The 16,664-nt window shown below is 47.4% G+C and overlaps 1 protein-coding gene across 1 annotated transcript; it reads left to right on the top strand.

Annotated features, from left to right (window-relative positions):
- Nucleotides 1-1,941: 1,941 nt before the first annotated feature.
- On the top strand, nt 1,942-5,824 carry LYPD3 (LY6/PLAUR domain containing 3). Its single transcript, XM_052656930.1, has 5 exons — nt 1,942-2,026; nt 2,786-2,917; nt 3,676-3,846; nt 4,087-4,248; nt 5,298-5,824. Exons 1-5 carry the CDS (start codon nt 1,942-1,944, stop codon nt 5,822-5,824), a joined length of 1,077 nt encoding a protein of 358 aa, XP_052512890.1.
- The last annotated feature ends 10,840 nt before the right edge of the window (nt 5,825-16,664 follow it).

Raw genomic sequence — 16,664 nt, 5'->3', positions numbered from 1 at the left:
TTTATATACGGGGATGTTTAGTCACTTTGTGGTTTGCCCCGAGTTCTTATTTGTTTCTGTGTTCGGACATGGGAGGCAGTGGTCCTGACTGTGTCTCACTCCATCACGGTCACAGTGCGGGCCTCATCTGTGTTGGTGCAGGGGTGGAATGGAGCACACAGGCCTCCAACTCCCAGTCATCAGGCTTGTTGCTGTCTTTCTCACCCGGGAGACTGCCCTGCTCCCTCCCTCGTCTCCTGCCCTCCTTTTCTCGCCCCTGCTATAGTCTTTTCCGTTTTTTACAGAGGCCACAGTGGCATTCCACCCTGCCTTTATCCCTTTCTTTTTTTTAATACTGGAGAAGGAAATGGCAACCCACTCCAGTATTCATGCCTGGAGAATCCCATGGACCGCGGAGCCTGGTGGGTGACAGTCAATGGGGTTGCAAACAGTCGGACACGACTGAGTGACTTCACTTTTCTTTTTAACCTTTTTTTTAATACAGTTTTTTTTTTTTTAAGATTTTTTCGATGTGGACCATTTTAAAGTCTTTATTGAATTTGTTACAATATTGTTTCTGTTTTCTGTTTTGGTATTTTGGCCATGAGATGTGTGAGATCTTAGCTCCTCAATCAGGGATCGAACCCACACTCCTTGCATAGGAAGGCAAAGTCTTAACCACTGTACTGTCAAAAAAGACCCTCCCCTTTCTTTTTGTAAGAATCGTGTACATACAGTAAAGTGCATAAATATACAGCATATGGTTTGGTGATTTTTTACATATTTGTAGTTACATGTGTAACTACCACCCAGATGAAGACAGGAGGGGCTACTTACTATTACTCTTTTGGGGCAATACCTTGCTAAAATGACCCCGATTTCTATCACCACTGATTAGCTTTGCCTGTTCTAGAACTTTCATAGAAATGGAGCCACATGGTATCTTTCATTTGTTTAAGACTTCTTGAGCTCCACATAAAGGTTTTGAGATTCACGTTGCTGCCCAGGCCAGTAGTTGGCCCATTTTCATTGCTGCATAATTCCTTGGGTTTAGTGAATTCGTTTCTTGAGAAGTTTTTGCATCAGGTGCCAGACTGACAGATCAAAAAGCAAATCTGATTGTGTCCCCCAGATGTAGACCCCCAGAGACATTCTCCATCTTTCTCAAAGTTAGTTCAGATCTCTCCGCAGGGCTTGGCATGCCTGGAACAGTGTGACCCCTGCCTGGCTCCTGTGCCTCAGTTTCCCTCTCAGTCCCCTCACCCTCTGAGCTCCAGGGGCACTGCTCTCCTCTCTGTGTTTGAATGGTCCGTGTTGCTTCCCACCGAGGGCTTTGCCCTGTGCTCTGCCCCCATCCCGACCTGCTTCACTGTTTAAACCTCCAAGTCTTTAAGGTTATCAGGCAACTCAGTGATCTGCATCTCCAGGGATGCTGCACTGATCAGCCCCCTACTTCTAGACGCCACACCTCCCTTTGGCTCCCTCCTTTTCTTCCTTCATTGTCTTGGCTGGAAATGACAGTTTGGATGATTATTTAATTCATATCTTTCTCCCCCATCAGAAAGTGACCTCTGGGAGGACCAGCACTGGTTCTGTTTAGTCTCCAGCATCACCCGACCCCAAACCTGCACTCATTCAATATTTACTGGATGCTGAGCGTTGAGTAGACCCCTTCTGTGAGCCTCAGTCCTCCCCTCTCTCCCCCGTCTCAGACCCCAAACACACAGACTTTCTCCTGGGAACTGCCAGGGAACCATGACTCCCGCCCTTTCCCTCCTTGGCAGCTGTGGGTGACGACGCACCCAGGGGCGGGTGTCACGCCCCACAGCGGACGCTGATTTGGCCCGGTTGGGCAAGGCCAGGGTTGCCTGGGGGGAGGTTACTCATCCTGGGCTCAGGTAAGAGGGCCTGGGTTGGGAGCCGGCACACCTAGGGGGGAAGCCGAGAGAGCAGGACGGAACCATGGACCCCGCCAGGAGAGCAGGCTCCTGGGCAGCGATCTGGACTATTGGCTGGCTGCTCCTGCTGTCGCTGCTGCTTCCAGAAAGTGAGTCTGTTGCCAGAAGGGAGCAGAGGGGGCACAGTGGGAGGTCTAAGGAAGAATCTGCCCCCACCCTGCCACCCCTCAATGGAGAGGGCTGCGGGAAGAATCTCCTGTCCAGAGCAGAAGGAGCTGTGGGGAAAATTCTTCCACTTGGAACAGGGGGATTGTGGGAAAGATCACCTGCTTCGGTGGTGGAGGGGGTGCTCTAGGAAGGATTTGCTACCCTGGGCAGAAGGGACTGTGGAAACTTTCTTCCATCCTGAGTAGACATCTGGGGGTGAGTGGTGGGGAGGGAAGTCTCACCGAATGACTTGACTGTGGGTAAAATTCCCCCATCCTAAGTGGAGAACTGAAAGAAGGAGTCCCCCCATTTAAGTCAGGGATCCCCCACCTTGGGCATAAGGGTCTGTGAAAAAGATACTCCCACTGTAGGCATGAAAGGGACACAGTGTATCTCCTGGCCTCAGATTTGCGGCTACGTTTTCCTTGTCCCTGAGGAGGGCATGCAATCCACTCCAGTATTCTTGCTTGGAGAATCCCTTGGACAGAGGAGCCTGGCGGGCTACAGTCCAAAGGGTAGCAAAGAGTTGGACACGACTGAAACGACTTAGCGCGCACACATTTCCTTATCTCCCTGCCCTGGAAAAGGATGTGCGGTACAGTTAGTTGCACAGGGGTGGAGGGAGTGGGAAGGACTATTTCTTCTTTGGGGAGGAGACTTCAGTTGGGATCGCTCAGTTCTACATGCCTCTGCACCCCCAGGAGCGAAGGCCCTGGAGTGTTACAGCTGCGTGCAGAACGCAGATGACGGGTGCTCGCCGCAGAAGATGAAGACGGTGAAGTGTGCACCAGGCGTGGAAGTCTGCACAGAAGCTGTGGGGGCCGTGGAGACTAGTGAGTGGAACCTCCTGGCCCTCGCGTACTAGCTTCCAGCTTCTCCATCCGGGCCCCGCCTCCCTATAGTCCAGCCCCTCCGTCTGACTTTGGCCACACTCACTCCAACGCATCCCCATTCTTCCCTTTCAGTCTGCAAGGGCCTGGGCCTTTCAACACACCCACGCCCTTAGGGCTTAGAGAGGTGAAGACTGAGCGCTGCGCAGGGGTGAGGTGACCTGGGAGAATCCAGACCTGGGACCTCGTCTCCTTCAAGGGCACAGCCTGGCTCACTGAGATCTCGCTATCGCCTTCTGACCCTTCCAAAATCCTCTCCACCCAACCAAGCCTCCCCCATCCAATGGGGCCTTTGGTGATGGAGACCCACCCTAGGGTCCCAAGGCTGAGGCTTCGGGTCCCTCTGACCCGCCCTTGTCTGAGGTCACAGCTCCTAGGAGGCTCCATCTATCTCTGAGCCTGTGCCTTCTTCGTCAGTCTCAGTTCTTTCTGATGTTGCTTTCCGGGTGAGACTCCCTGTGGTCGTGCCCCTTCTTATCACTCTTACCCCGTCCCAGCTTTTGTGTACAGTACCTGTCAGCTTCTCTGTCCCCTCATACTCAGATCTCTCAAGTCTGTTGTTCTTTCCCCTCGGATCTGCTCTTTCTGAACCCCCTCTCCCCGGTGCTCCCACCTTGGCCTGCCTATCTTCTGGGCCGATCTATTCGAGGCCCCGCCCAGATGCCACGCCCCTCTGACCCCGCCCCCTCCCCTCTTCGCAGTCCACGGGCAATTCTCGGTGGCAGTGCGGGGCTGCGGTTCGGGAATCCCCGGCAAGAATGACCGCGGACTGGACCTTTACGGGATTCTGGCCTTCATCCAGCTGCAGCAGTGTCCCCAGGACCGCTGCAACGCGAAACTCAACCTCACCTCGCGAGCGCTCAACCCCGCAGGTCGGTGGGGGCGGAGCCACAGCTCTGGAGGGCGGAGCCACGCCTGGGCCTGGGGCGGCCGCCAGCCGGAGGCGGGGAAAAATCCTCAAGGGCTGGGGGCGGGGTCACACCCTGGGGGCGGGGTTAGAGGCGGAGCTGCGTGTCCGTCGAGGGGCGGAGACGTGGACTTGAGGGACGACGAGCAGGTCAGGGCTTCTTGAACCCCCTGGACCGCTTCCTTCCTCCTCGCCCTCCTCGCAGGCAATGAGAGTGCCTACCAGCCCAACGGCGTCGAGTGCTACAGCTGCGTGGGACTGAGCCGCAAGGAGTGCCAGGGCAGGGCGCCTCCCGTCGTGAGCTGCTACAACGCCAGCGACCATTTCTACAAGGGCTGTTTCGACGGCAATGTCACCTTGACAGCAGGTGAGAGGAGCTCCAAAGCACCTGGCCTGCACGGGTCTTGGTAGCCTTTTCTGAGGCCTCATGGGTGGTAGGTAATAGTACCCCTTTACCCAAAGGATTCCCTCACCTTCCCGTGCCCTCTGGGAACCGTAGGCCTAAGTTGGTGGCTTGTCCTAGAGCGTCATGAGAAATGCAGTCCTATTCCCAGGATAGCACGGGAATAGGAATACTTTTGCCCCAGAGTTTTGGAGGAAATATGTTTTCACAGAGGCTTGCCAGGTGCAGAATGGGAGGATGTGCAACGGGAAATGTATTTAAGTCTCTAAGATTCTGCCCAGGCATCGTGGGGAATCTGGTCCTTAAAACTCAAAGGTTAGTGTCTCCTAATACTTTGTCCCACCCCAAAGTATTAGAAGAGATGTGGTTCAGCCTCCAGGTCTCTGCCTCAGGGAACCATGAGTTCTTGAAATCCCATCCTCTGCGGGGTGTATTATGGGAGATGAAGACCCTGATGCTGGACAAGATTGAAGGTGGGAGAAGGGGATAACAGAGGATGAGATGGTTAGATGGCATCACCGACTCAATGGACATGAGTTTGAGTACACTCTGGGAGTTGGTGATGGACAGGGAGGCCTGGCATGCTGCAGTCCATGGGGTTGCAAAGAGTCAGACACTACTGAGTGACTGAACTGAGTTCTGACTCTAAGACTGAATTTTGGCAACGGTGGAGTCACGGGAGGAAGAGGGAGGCAATGCTCTTCTCTTTCATCCTGTTGAGAGGTGGTGTATACCAGTTCAAACCTTTCTTCCAAAGCATTGTGGAACTTGTAGTTCATTCTACACATTTTTCCTCTTAAGTCCTATGGGAAATGTGGTCTAGTGAATACAAAAAACAACGGGACAGTGTTTCTCAAAGTGGGGCCCAAATGGAGACATAGGGATTAATGGATGCAGAGCCCTTCCGTCCCCTGTTTTGGATGTTCTTGACCTCGTGTTGCCCCTAAGTTTCGTTCTGGCTGTGCCTACCGCCTACCCCCAACCATGGACCTACCCGTGTTTCTCTCCTGCAGCCAATGTGACCGTGTCCTTGCCTGTCCGGGGCTGCGTCCAAGACGAGTTCTGCACCCGGGATTCGGCGACAGGCCCAGGGTTCACGCTCAGCGGCTCCTGCTGCCAGGGGTCCCGCTGTAACTCAGACCTCCGCAACAAGACCTACTTCTCCCCTCAATTCCCACCTCTCATCTTGCTGCCCCCACCTCGGTCCACCACCCTGGCCCCAACCAAATCTGTCAGTACTTCCACCTCAGCCCCATCCTCCACCGTCACCACCAAAGCTACCCCAGTCCCCACCACCACCCGGTCCACCTCCAAACCCATCACCCCAGCTCGGACCAACCAGACGTCTCCGCAAGAGGTGGGGCATGAGACCTTCCAGGAAGAGGAAGCTAGCTTGGCTGGAGGTGCTAGTGGCCACCAGGACCGCAGAAATATGGGGCAGTACCCCGTAAAATATGTGACCCCTAGTAAAGGCTCTGCAGCTCCTTGGGCGGGATGGGTGACTCTTCTGTTGGCTGTGGCTGCTGGTGCCCTACTATGAGCTTCTCCACCTCTTGCCCTACTTCCTGGGCCCTGGATATCTGCCTTTCCATTACTTCTTTTCCCACCCCCCTGGACTGGGCTGGCCCAGCCCCTGTTCTCCCCAGCTTTTGCTGCACTGGTTTGCGGCTTTGGGACACAAAGTTACCGTTGTATATGTATATATATATCCTGCCGGGATGTTCTAGCTTTTTGAGGGCAGCAGCTGTATCCCCCGCATCTTTGTCTCTCCCTGGTGTCCTCCTGATACTTAGGACAGTGGGAAGTCAGAGCCGTCCCAGGGAAGGAGGGAGAGACGCTGATAAGCTCTCTGTTCTCTGTTCCAGCCAACCTGGAATAGGAGAGGCGGTGGTGTTGATGGCTTTGCCCCCCGCTCCCCAGGCCCCTCCATCTTTGTGGGAATCATTTTTTTGGCATCTTCTCTTTTCTAGACTGTGAGCTCCTCAAGAGCAGGGCCTGTGCCGTGTCTGGCACATAAAGGCTTCAATAAAAGTTTGATTACTTTGTATAGTGTTTTGTTTTAAAATTTAAAAAAAATATTTATTTCTTTATTTGACCGTGCCCAGTCTTAGTTGTGAGGGATGTTTGAGTTTCGGCACGTGGGAATCTAGTTTCCTGACCAAGGGTCAAACCTGGGCCCTCTGCCTTGAAGGAGTCTAAGTGTGTGGAGTCTTAGCCACTGGACCACCAGGGAAGTCCTGTGTAGTGTTTTATAGGAGTTATTCCTAGTTCACTGCTGACACCAGACTCGTGGGAAGTAGACCTAGGATGGGAATGCCAAGACCGAGATAGAGAAACTGAGATCCAGAGTTACAGCTCCCGGGGGAAGTCGCACTTGAACACCATTCACCTCCTGAGTTGAACGGCGCACGTGGGCTGTCCCACCCGGTGAGAGGGAGACCAGGGGAGACCTCTGAGCAATGTGGAGGGGTGAATGGGACTCTTAGCAATGCTTGGGAGCAGAGGGGAGTTTTGTTTCATGGGTTTACCTGCCTTGCTATCTATCTGGTTTCTTAAGAATTATTGCACAGCACGGGGACTATAGCCAGTGTTTTTTTAGTAACTGTAAATGGAAAGTAACCTTTAAAAATTATATAGGAAAAAATAGCCTAGCTTCACGATGAAAAGAAAAAAAGAATCATTCAGTGGCTCGGTCATGGCATCCCACGTGTCCGAAGGGCTGGCAGGTGCTGCTGTCAGTCTTTGCTTCCTGTTGGGAACTTGGGGCCTGAGCCTCACCACCGCCTTCTCCCATCAGATGAAGGGTTGAGGGGCCAGCGAGGGAAAGCCTGGCTTGGGAAGGAGAAACCCTGGCAGGCTTCTGGACTGCCTGAAGAGGGGGACCAGATGTGCGGAATAGTGAGATAGTAATACTGGGAATTCGCTGGCAGTCCTGCGGTTAGAACTCTGTGCTTTCTTTCTTTCTTTTCTCTGACTGCGCTGCATGGCATGTGGGATCTTAGTTCCCCCACTGGGGAATGAACCTGTGCCCTCTCATTGGGAGTGCAGAGTCTTAATCACTGGACCCCGAGGGAAGTCCTAAGGACTCTGTGCTTTCACTACAGAGGGCCAGGGTTCAATCCCTGGTGGGGGAATTAAGATCCCATAAGCAGTTTGGGGTGGCTAAAAAAAAAAAAAAGTAATATTGCTGATATTACCATTCATAACAGGGAATATGCGAGATAATAATAATAGTAAATAGTGATTGTTGCAACAAAACAGGGAATAAGAGCCTGAGCAACAAATAATACAAGTATCAGTAATGGTAACTATAGTTACGGGAATACTGGTCCTTTAAAAGAGTCTTACCAGATGCCAGGCTTGGGCTAAGGTTGTGTGCATCCATTTTCTCATTTAATTTTCCATATAATTCTTAGATGGCATGGTTTGGGGAAATGCAGCCTAAGAATGGCAAAGTAATTTAACCCACAGCAAGTCATATATTTATTATGTACCAGATAGTGGTTTAAGGGTTGTACTCGGATTAACATATTTAATCTAACCAACCATCCTGTGAATTAAGTATTGTTGTCATTCAGTTGATAAGTCATGTCCAACTCTTTGTGAACCCATGGATTGCAGCACACCAGGTTTCCCTGTCCCTCACCATCTCCCAGTGCTTGCTCAAACTCATGTCCATTGATTCCGTGACACCATCTAACCATCTCGTCCTCTGGTCATCCCCTTCTCCTCCTGCCTTCAATCTTCCCTAGAATAATGGCTTTTTTCAATGAGTTGGCTCTTCACATCAGGTGGACAAAGTATTGGAGCTTCAGCTTCAACATCAGTCCTTCCAATGAATATTCAGGGTTGATTTCCTTTAGGATTGACTGGTTTGATTTCCTTGCAGTCCAAGGGACTCTCAAGGGTCTTCTCCAGCAGCACAGTTTGAAAGCATCAGTTTATTGGTGCTCAACCTTCTTTATGGTTCAACTCTCACATCTGTACATGACTACTGGAAAAACCATAGCTTTGACTATATGGACCTTCATTGGCAAAGTGATATCTCTGCTTTTTGAACTAAATATTAATGAATTAAGTAGTAATCATCTGCTTTTTATAAGATGAGGAAACTAGGCCCAGAGAGGTTGAGTAACTTACCTCATGTCACCCAGCTAATAAGCAATGGAGTTCAAGTTTGAACCCAGGCTGATCAGCTTTATAGAGCATGATCACAAGCACTGTAAATTTTCCCTCAGCTTAACTAAACTTTAGATAGACTTTTCCTGCCTCTAAACCACTGTACTCCCTATCACCCTCATCCCTTCCAGAATCCAGACAGCCTAACCACAGATGCCCTGACCTCCTGTTTCTTAGAGCATGTACTTTAGAAGACTTGTCATCATAAATTCTTTGCCCTTTTGAGATGTATGCGTGCGTGCTAAGTCCCTTCATTCAAGTCTGACTCTTTGCAACGCTATGGACTTTAACCTGCCAGGCTCCTCTGTCCAAGGGATTCTCCAGTCAAGAATACTGGAGTGGGTTTGCATATAAATCTCTAAAAGCCTCTTGCCAGTTTTACAACCCAGGAACTGTCATTCGAAAGGAGCTGGGATCTATCTCTTTGAAATATAAACATCACAGGAGACAGTACGTCTGTCTCCCAGTTTCCTGACTTCAGTCCAAGCTGTGACACTGCTCCTCGTCCTGATGTTGCAAGACCGTTTCCTTTTCCCTTGGGTGAAGACAATTAGCAAACAGAGATGACCTGCCACCCCGACTTCCCACCCCAGTTCTTAAAAACTCAACTGCCTGTGTTTCAGCCAAGTTGAGTTCAGACTGAATTCTAGCCTGTCTCTTAACTGGAATGCCTTTTTTTTTTTTTTCCTTCTATTTTTCGGCCATGCTGGGAGGCATGTGGGATCTTTGTTCCCGGACCAGGGCTTAAACCGTGTTCCTTGCAGTGGAAACCGTGTTCCTTACTGTGTCTTAACCACTGGACCACCAGGGAAGTCCACCTTATTGGAACATCTTTTTTTTTTTTGTTACTGTTATCTGATTTTATTTATTTTTGTATTTGGCTGCATTGGGTCTCTGTTGCTGAATGTCGGCTTTCTCTAGTTGCGCGAGAGGGGGCTATCCTTCATTGCAGGGCTTGGGCTTCCTGTTGCTGTGGCCTCTTTTGTTGCTGAGCATGGGCTCTAGGGCACGTGTGCTCAGTAGTTGTGGCTCCAGCCCGGGATTGATATTTGTAGCTCCCTGGCTCAGTTGCTCCATGGCGTGTGAGATCTTCCCAGGTCAGGGATGAAACCCACATCCTCTGCATTGGCAGGCGGATTGTTTACCGCTGAGTCAAGAAGGAAGCCCTGGAACACCTTGGAATGAAGATTGTTAATGTAACCTGTGTGACTTTTGCTTTGATGAGCAACACCTGCTAAGCAGCGTGTTACACTCTTTAGAGGTAACTCTGAGTCTGTATTTTGCAATCTAAGTGGTATAAGTCAGAGGACTCCTGGGTTTCTGAGGGTGTTGAGACTGGAAATCATCCTTTTATCACCTCTCATTCTGTGGGGGTGGGAGTTTCCTAATTTTTGGAGGAAGTTCCAAATTTGAGAAGTGGGTGCTGATGGATACTATTTTTCAAAAAGTAAAATCAGCTCTTACACAGATCCAGGATGTCCAAGATTTTATTTAACTCATTTATGAATGAGACCCTTATGTAAAATGTTGCAACCAGTTCAAAGGAGAATTCCAAGAGCACATGCATATAGGCGATCGGGAATGCTAAAAGAACTGGTCAGTATCCAGAGAGAAATAGTCAACTACAATCTGCCAGGCAGGAATATTTGCATTGTTATCAGTTTATATCATTTTAGTATTACTATCATAGTTGAATTTTTTTCAGTTGTTTTGATGTGGGCCATTTTTAAAGTCTTTATTGAATTTGTTGCAATATTGCTTCTGCTTTATGTCTTAGTGTTTTGGCTGCAAGGCATGTGGGTCTTAGTTCCTTGACTAAGAACTGCATCCTGCTCCCCTGATGCATTGAAAAGCAAAGCCTTAACCACTGGACCTTTAGTGATTAAGATAACAGAAATTTATTGACTCACAGTTCGGACCATTGCAAATAATTTTTGTTTGGTAAAGAAAATAATTTCTGACAGAATGACTTCTGCCCAGGAAACAATAAAGCCCCAGAGAGTAAGGTTTTATCACTCTGTAAGAGAAGAATTCATTCTGAATCTCATTTTTTAAAGAGTCTTTTTATGTGGACCATTTTTTAAAAAGTATTTATTCGATTTGTTTCAATATTGTTTCTGTTTTCTGTTTTTCTTTTCTTTTTTTTTTTTTTTTTTTTGCCACTAGGCATGTGGTTTCTTAGTTCCCCGACCAGGGATGAAACCCAAACCCCTACACTGGAAGGTGAACAGTCTTAACCACTGGACTGCCAGAGAAACTTCAGCATTCTTTCTTTTGTTGACTAAATATACTTCTATCTGGTCTATCAGTTCAGTTCAGTTCAGTTCAGTCGCTCAGTCGTGTCCGACTCTTTGCAACTCCATGAATCGCAGCACGCCAGGCCTCCCTGTCCATCACCAACTCCCGAGTTCACTCAGACTCACGTCCATCGAGTCAATGATGCCATCCAGCCATCTCATCCTCTGTCGTCCCCTTCTCCTCCTGCTCCCAATCCCTCCCAGCATCAGAGTCTTTTCCAATGAGTCAACTCTTCGCATGAGGTGGCCAAAGTACTGGAGTTTCAGCTTTAGCATTATTCCTTCCAAAGAAATCCCAGGGCTGATCTCCTCAGAATGGACTGGTTGGATCTCCTTGCAGTCCAAGGGACTCTCAAGAGTCTTCTCCAACACCACAGTTCAAAAGCATCAATTCTTCGGCGCTCAGCCTTCTTCACAGTCCAACTCTCACATCCATACATGACCACAGGAAAAACCATAGCCTTGACAAGACGCACCTTTTTGGCAAAGTAATGCTCTGCTTTTCAATATGCTATCTAGGTTGGTCATAACTTTCCTTCCAAGGAGTGTCTTTTAATTTCATGGCTGCAGTCACCATCTGCAGTGATTTTGGAGCCCCCAAAAATAAAGTCTGACACTGTTAACACTGTTTCCCCATCTATTTCCCATGAAGTGATGGGACCAGATGCCATGATCTTCGTTTTCTGAATGTTGAGCTTTAAGCCAACTTTTTCACTCTTCTCTGTCACTTTCATCACTTTCATTTTTAACATATTTATAGTTAATACTTACCATGGGTAAGGCATCATGCTGAGTGGTGTGGATATAGCTTTGAACAAGAAGTCATGGTTTACCTGAAAAAGAATATAGATATAGATATGTATGTATCTGAATCACATCGCTGCACACTTGAAACTATCACAACATTGTAAATCGACTATGCTTCAGTTAAAAAAAAAAGAATACCAGAATAAATCCAAGCATGCATACTTAACATCTATGTGCGAGTATGTGCTTGGTTGCTCTGCTATTATCTGACTCTTTGCAACCCCATGGACTGTAGCTCACCAAGCTCCTCTGTCCATGGGATTTTCTTCTCTAGCAAGAATACTGGAGCAGGTTGCCATTTCTTCCTTCAGGGGATCTTCCTGACCCAGGGATCAAACCCGCATCTCCTGCATTGGCAGGCGGATTCTTTACCACAGAGCCACCTGGGAAGCCCACTTTGTGTATATATTAAGGGGACTTCCCTGGCTGTCCAGTGGTTAGGGCACCACACTCTCACTGCTGGCATCCAGGGTTCAGTCCCTGGTCAGGGAGCTAGCTACAAGAAAAAGTCACGATTCCTGCCCCTGTGAGGTGGAATATGGTTGAGTGGTTAAGAGCTTGGATTCTGGAACCACACTGCTTGCGTTTAAATCTTGGTCCTGCCAACTAACATCAGGACCACTTGGGCAAATTATTCAACTTCCCTGTGCCTCAGTTTCTCCATCTTTAAAAGAAAAGCAATCTAGAAGTAAGGAAATACTCAGAGAATGTTGGGGATGTCAGAAGGACGCAGAAAGACATCTTAAAGAGGCTTCTTATGACCAAATCTGGAACAAATTGAACGTCAGATTAAATAAAGATAGTAAAGGATTATCGGGCTTCCCTGGTGCGTGGTGGTAAAGAATCCACCTACCAATGCAGGAGACTTGAGGTTGATCCTTGGGTTGGGAAGTTTCCCCTGGAGAAGGAAATGGCAACCGACTCCAGTATTCTTGGCTGGGAAATCCCATGGACAGAGGAGCCCAGCAGGTTCCAGTCCATGGGGTCACAAAAGAGCTGGACACAATTTAGCCACTAAACAACAGCAACAAAAAAAGGATTATAATCTACTAAATAAACAAGAATTCATGACTACAGACTGATTTAAAATAAAAAGGAGCAAAAGCACATTCTTAGAGTTACAAATTAAAGAATGATGTAGAAGAATAATTATCATTGTAAAGGTCACCATTTGACAACCTTTATAATGACAATTCAAGCAAGATTCAACCATAGATACTGTGATATTGTGATTTATAATAAGAAACCTATATTTGTCTTCATCCTGGTTTCTGACACAGAGCTCCTAAAACGCTTGGAAATTCCTAAGTGGTAAGAGTGGTAAAAGAGTCTTGATATTTATAATAAACCCCTTTCAACCACACCTGAGTTTATGCTTATGAGGTGACTTTTGGAAAGCACCTAAGGATGGGGGCTGGTTACCTGGGGAATCAACCATGTAATTAGAGAGGTTGGAATTTTCAGGCCCTCCCAACCCCCACCTCCCAGGAAGAGAGAGGGGCTGGAGGTTGAAATCAATCACCAGTGGCCAATGATTTAATCAGTCATGTCTAGGTAATGAAGCATCCACCCAAAACCCCAAAAGCCTCCACCAAAACCCCCAAAAAGATGGGGTTCAGAGAGCTTCTGGGTCAATGAATTGTAGAGGTGCTAGGAGGATGGAGTGTCTGGAACTCCCCTGCCCCCTCCTGGTATCTTGCCTTGTACATCTCCTCCTTCTGGCTGTTTCTGAGTTACATCTTTTTGTAATAAACCAGTAATCCAGTCGGAGAAGGCAATGGCACCCCACTCCAGTACTCTTGCCTGGAAAGTTCCATGGACGGAGGAGCCTGGTAGGCTGCAGTCCATGAGGTCGCAAAGAGTCGGACACGACTGAGCAACTTCACTTTCGCTTTTCACTTTCATGCATTGGAGAAGCCAATGGCACCACACGCCAGTATTCTTGCCTGGAGAATCCCAGAGACAGAGGAGCCTAGTGGGCTGCTGTCTGTGGGGTCACACAGAGTCCGACACGACTGAAGCGACTTAGCAGCAGTAGCAGCAGTAATCCAGTAAGTAAAATGTCTTTCTGAGTTATTTATTAAAAAATTTTTTTTAAAGTTGATTATGTTGTATTTTCATTTTATTCAGTTCAAGACATTATCTCCCCCTCCCCCTTCTTCTATTTTGGCAACACAGCATGCAGGATCTTTGTTCCCCTACCAGGGATCAAACTCAGGCTCCCTGCGTTGGGATAGAGGAGTCTTAACCACTGGACCACCAGGGAAGTCCCTCTCTGAGTTCCTTGAGTTGCTCGAGCAAATTAACCAACACCAAGGAGAGGGTTGTGGCAACCTCTGAGCTATAGCCCATCAGTCAGAAGCACAGGTGACAACCTGGAGTTGTGATTGACATCTGTAGTGGGTGGCGGGAGGCCTGGACTGAGCTTTTAACCTGTGGAATCCGATGCTATCTCTCAGTAGATAGTGTCAGAATTGAGTTACTTGCTTGTAGTGTTGGGAAAAAACATATGGGTTTAAACCAGTGGATTTAACCCTCCTACACTGTTGGTGGGACTCTAAATTGGTACAGCCACTGTGGAGAACAGTATGGAGGTTCCTTAAAGAGCTAAAAATAGAACTATCCTATAACCCAGCAATCTCACTCCTGGGCATATATCCGGAAAAAATCATAATTCAAAAAGATACATGCACCCCAGTATTCACTGGGGCTATTTACAATAGCCAGAATATGATATCATATGATATTTGTCTTTCTCTAACTTACTTCACTTTAATATGATAATTTCTAGCTCCATCCATGCTGCTGCAAATGGCATTATTTCATTCTTTTTATGGCTGAGTAATACTTCATTATATATATATATATGTTACAGATGCAAACACTGAGGTACAAACAAGATTAAGTGCTTCCTCAAAGTTTCCCAGAACAGAGATTTGGACCCAGGGAGTCTGACCTCAGACGGTGCCCCTTAAACAAATGGTTCACACGTTAGGTTTTGGGGGACGCAAATGGGAAAGCCCTGCCCTAACTTCTGCATCTTGCCATTTAGTGCTGTGCTGTTCAAGACGGTAGCCACCAGCCACATGTGCTACATATATCTAACTTTTTTTTGGTTTCCACTTCCTGTTCTTTTAAAACTTTATTTTGGCTGTGCCAGGTCTTCATTGCGGCCAGTGGGCTTTCTCTAGTTGCGGTTGAGCGGGAGTTCCTCTCTAGCCCCTGTGCTCCAGCTTCTGATTGCGGCAGCTTCTCCTGTTGCAGAGCATGGGGTCCGTAGCTGTGGCGCTTGGGCTTAGTTGTGGTGAGGCATGTGGGATCTTCATGGACCAGGGATCGAACCCGTGACCCACAAATTGGCAGGCAGATTCAGGGAAGTCCTGTCCCTACATTTAACTTTAAATCATTACAATTAAATAAAAAATGTAAATTCAATTTCTCGGTGCTCTTTGAGTGCTGTGGCCGTTGTATGAACAGCTTCAGACATAAAACTTCCCATTATTACAGCTGTCAATGGACATAAGCAATAAACAAACTGTTAATAGGAATAGAAAATTTTGAGTTTTTGTTTGAGCCAAACAGAGCAATAGCTCAGGAGACACAGATTCAAGAAGCACTTGAATTGTGTTCCACTAGACTACAAAAAGAGGGAGGCTTGTAAAAGCAAAAACCACAAAATTACATAAATTGTTTGTCAAGAGTCAGGACTGGAGCTGGCGAGAAGTAAGGGTGCTGTTTAAGCAAGGATTGGTTGGGATCCACAGTGGGTTGCTTAGTTACAACGGGAGTTCTTGAGACCATAAGGTTGCAGCTGGCAGCTGCTAGCAGATATTGTTTTGAAAACGGCTGGTGGTATCCTCAAATCCGGTACAGTTCAGAAAACGCAAGTTCTCAAGTGATGCAGGAATGTGTCTGAAACCACATCCGCAATGGCCACTCAGCTCCATTTTGAATGACTGAACCAAAGTTACCCCATTTGAATTTTTATTTTATTTTATTTTATTTATTTATTTTTTTCCATTTGAATTTTTAAATGCATTGTCTTTCATGGTTAAAGCAGATGAACTTCTTCTGATACGCCACAAAACTTGCTGTTCTAATTAGCATAAAATTTAAGTTAGCTTGGGAATTCCCTGGTGGTCCAGTGGTTAGAATTCTGCGCTTTCACTGCTGAAGGTCTGGGTTTGATACCTGGTGGGGGAACTAAGATTCCACATGTCGAGCAGCGAGGCCAAAAAAAGAGAAAGTTTGTTAGCTCATATATAAGCCAGAATGAGTTCCTGGAATCTCAATATGTGAAAATTTCTTCCATCACAGCACTGGACCCTAGTGGATAAGATGGAAAAGTGTATAATTTCAATCCCATGGCAGAGGTGATGTTGATGAGCACTGGGACCCAGTTAGATGGTGTGTCAGCAACAGACTGGGGAAAAATTTAGCCAGCTGGACATTTCCTCTCCTCACTCTTAGCTTTAATCTTTATTATTATTTTTTTTTGCAGGCTTTTCATCTGCCCCCATACGCCTGTTATTTTTTCCAACTCTCCACCCTCCCTCTGACATTTCTATCATCAGCATAAATTCAGTGATTAGTCTATTGTAATCCTAATTGCTTTGATCCATATCATGAGGGATTTCCAGTGGGCTGAATCAGAATTATTTTTATGCTAGAATCGTGTCTCTCCTTGGTTTGCTTTAGGTTGCGTGCATGCTAAGTCGCTTCATTTGTGTCCATCTCTATGTGACCTTAGCATCCTCTGTTCATGGAATTCTCCAGGCAAGAATACTGGAGTGGGTTGCCATGCCCCTTCCAGGGGATCTTTCTGACCCAGGGATCAAACTCAGGTGTCCTGCATTGGCAGGTCGGTTCTTCACCACTAGCGCAAGCTGGGAAACCTTCCTTTAGATTAGGTAAAGGAAGAGGATGAATGTGGAGTTTGAGGTGGAGAGATCTAGTTTGTATTCTTTGTTTATTTCCTATGTGGATTTGGGCAGGTGACTTTACCTTTGTGAGCCACTGTGCCTCATTTTGTAAAATGAAGATCATCACAGGTACTTCCTAGGGGTTAAAGTGAAAGTCGCTCAGTCATGTCCGGCT

Source organism: Budorcas taxicolor, chromosome 18 (genome assembly GCF_023091745.1).
Source record: "Budorcas taxicolor isolate Tak-1 chromosome 18, Takin1.1, whole genome shotgun sequence".
Lineage (NCBI taxonomy): Eukaryota > Metazoa > Chordata > Mammalia > Artiodactyla > Bovidae > Budorcas > Budorcas taxicolor.
The sequence above is the reverse complement of the archived record's forward strand: the minus strand, read 5'-3'. Positions and strand labels throughout refer to the sequence as shown.

Bases quoted from the DNA above. Each gene is read 5' to 3' on its own strand.
- LYPD3 (XM_052656930.1), top strand. From the start codon at position 1,942: ATGGACCCCGCCAGGAGAGCAGGCTCCTGGGCAGCGATCTGGACTATT. The intron at 2,027-2,785 runs GTGAGTCTGTTG...CTGCACCCCCAG, and splicing joins GTCGCTGCTGCTTCCAGAAA to GAGCGAAGGCCCTGGAGTGT. The intron at 4,249-5,297 runs GTGAGAGGAGCT...TCTCTCCTGCAG, and splicing joins CAATGTCACCTTGACAGCAG to CCAATGTGACCGTGTCCTTG.